This window comes from Macrobrachium nipponense, chromosome 1, assembly GCF_015104395.2.
Source record: "Macrobrachium nipponense isolate FS-2020 chromosome 1, ASM1510439v2, whole genome shotgun sequence".
Taxonomy (NCBI): Eukaryota; Metazoa; Arthropoda; class Malacostraca; order Decapoda; family Palaemonidae; genus Macrobrachium; species Macrobrachium nipponense.
The window spans coordinates 54,152,930-54,155,647 of record NC_087200.1 but is presented as its reverse complement, the minus strand read 5'-3'; the positions used below and the strand labels follow the sequence as shown (position 1 = coordinate 54,155,647).

At 38.4% G+C, this 2,718-nt stretch overlaps 1 protein-coding gene across 1 annotated transcript; it reads right to left on the bottom strand.

Moving 5' to 3' along the window:
* Nucleotides 1-1,127: 1,127 nt before the first annotated feature.
* Nucleotides 1,128-2,210, bottom strand: LOC135218790 (uncharacterized). Its single transcript, XM_064255239.1, has one exon. The coding sequence runs from the start codon at nt 2,208-2,210 to the stop codon at nt 1,128-1,130; it is 1,083 nt and encodes a 360-aa protein (XP_064111309.1).
* Between the last annotated feature and the right edge of the window lie 508 nt (nt 2,211-2,718).

Genomic DNA, 2,718 nt, shown 5'->3' with positions numbered 1-2,718 from the left:
GACAGATGTCGTTAATGGCGGACCAAACTGTGAGAAACGCCAAAACACTGCTGGACTACTGGGAAAGACCAGTGGCGGCTCGTAGCTAAAATTAGTGGAGGTTCCACTCCAGAAAACATTTAGCCTTTGTTTTAATATTGTGTGAAAGGATACAAACAGACATAAAAAGAAAATTATTCAAAATCCTAATTGTTACACTTTCAGGCTTTATTTGGGCTGGGCTTGTTCTTCGGCAAGGAGAGTGCCCTCTGACATATATTTCTGGGTAAAACTCAGCAATGCAGAGCAGTGCTGGAGTGGACACTTGTTCTCCCTTGACAAGTATTGTTCCCAAGTCTTATCTTAACAGTAAATGCTTGACTTTCTCAGGGCAGGCTTATGCTATTTGAAAAGGAAGTCCATTCTCCTGTTCTTGTTTTGTGCAAACAGATCAATAACTTTTTCATTTAGATAGAAATCTTCTAAATTGAAATCATAGCAAGTGCATTTAGCTTCTCCTGCTTCATAGTGCTCCTTAAGAAAGGTTTGACCCTCTTCAGTGTTGAAAAACAACGTTCGGGCTCTGCTGTAGTCATTGGAATTGTCAAAAGAATTTTTATAAGTTTTGTCATTTCACAGAGTACACCTAAGTTATTTTCATTCACAATCTTCAATAGTTCGTTCAGTTTGGAAAACTCATGCAAATCACATCTGTCATAGAATGCTCTAAGTTCAGTCAAGTCTTTCTTTGGCAATCATTGGGTAAGCTTCAGTGGCTACTTCAACTTCTTCTAAAGTAACTTTTGCTTGAAGTTAGTGAAAGTCTTTATTGAACAGTTTAGCAGCTACTAATTGTTTAGTGAAAGAAAATCTCTCAGCTATGTCAGCACACACACAGTCACACACTTCTTTTGCTTCAGCCATGAGTGTTTTTGTGGGATTTTCACAGTATTTGGAACTTCTTATTTCAGAAATGGCCCTTTTGAAGTTTGTAATGAACTCGTGTGCTTTAGTCACATCAATGTCTCTACACTGCATTTGGTAAAAAATCACTTCTACATGAGGCATTATCTGGTGGAAAAGCTCCAACCAAAACTTAAAACTTTCATCTTTCAGGGTGTTCAAAATACCCGTTGCTTCTCGTATGGTTATAGTAGCATTTGATGTACTCTGTATTTCCTCCATGCATTTTTTGAGGGTTCAAAATGTTCATAAACCTTGTTGACAGTGCGACTATGAAATTTCCGCCTTGTAGAAGATGGGCGTGGAATGCGGCTAGTCATGTGCTTTGTGAGAACATTTAAACGTAGAGGCGACCTTGAAAAAAATGCTGCTATGCCCGAAAGGTTAGAGAAAAATATTTGTGAACCCCGTGTAACACTTGCAGCATTTTGCATAATAAGTTTAAGTTGGTGGGCATAACAGTGAATGAAGTGGGCGTTATTGTACACTGATTTGATTTTAGCCTGAACCCCACCCTTCTTACCTTTCATAACACTTGCACCATCGAATGTTTGAGCAATCAGTTTCTCTGCATTCCCTTCAAGGACTGTGTTTAACTGATCGAGGATGCATTTCGATAACCCATCTGCTGTTTGATTTTCTGGAGTGAAAAATTCCCAAAATCTCTCAACAACCTCTTCACCTACCAAGTATCTTAGAACAATAACCATTTGAGTGTGTTCTGAAACGTCTGTAGTGTCGTCTGCCATAACAGCAACAAAGGGAGCTTCTTTAGTGTTTATTCTGATCTGATCACGATATATTTGCAGCAGACAGTCGAGAATTTCATTCTGAATAGTCTTGGAGACACCTTTGAAGGCTGCATTACTTTCTAAATGGGCCCGCAAGTCTGGATCTATTTGTGATGCATGATTTATCAGTCCTTTAAATACACCTGGATTAGCAGAGTCATCAGTTTCATCATGTCCAACCAAAGGTAGCTCAAAATGTCCACAAAATTTTATGCAGTCTATAATTTTGGACGAAATTTCACGATTCTTGGTAACCTTCTTATTATGTGCATTCACTGAAAGTCTGTATGCCTCACTAAGTCTTTCTTTAATACTTACACTCCCAAGAACAGATAGAGAAATGACATTATCTATATGTTTCCTGGAATTCTCGTGTTTCTCTGTTTTTTCTTTCAAGTTCTTTATGCATGCAAAACCATCTTTTGGACCATACTGAATTGCCTCCAAACAACAGACATGGAAAGCAAAATAGTGCATTCTTAACTTCACATCCACAAAGCCATGTTTTCCTTTTGTACCAATCACAATTAAAACTGCGAATATACTTCTAGTTGTGGCTTACTCCTTCTTGGACAATTTTAATTTCTGGTAATGGGCGACCTGCTTGTTTAATTGCTACCTTCTCTTGAAGTGTTAACTATGAAAAATTTAGTTCTTTCAGTGCAGAAACCGTCTTTGCTTCTTGTGCCATTTTGCAAAATAATGCTAGGCCAACCTGTGAAAAACAAGAAAAATACTATTTTATACGATGTTTCTGGGATTTTGACACCATATATGATAATTAAAATGAGCACAAGCCATCACTGAATCAGTAATATTTTTAAAATCAATCCCTGGCAAATTGAAAAACACTATCGAAAATAAGAGCGACGCAAGAACACTCACCCATTCACAACAACAGCTGAGACAAGACTGCATCGGCAGCAGTCCATGCTCTCCTTTCCACCGCAGGAAGCCCTCCCCCCCTTTTCCCCCACATTCGTAT

Coding starts and splice junctions, on each gene's coding strand:
- LOC135218790 (XM_064255239.1), bottom strand. CDS start 2,210: ATGCACTATTTTGCTTTCCATGTCTGTTGTTTGGAGGCAATTCAGTAT.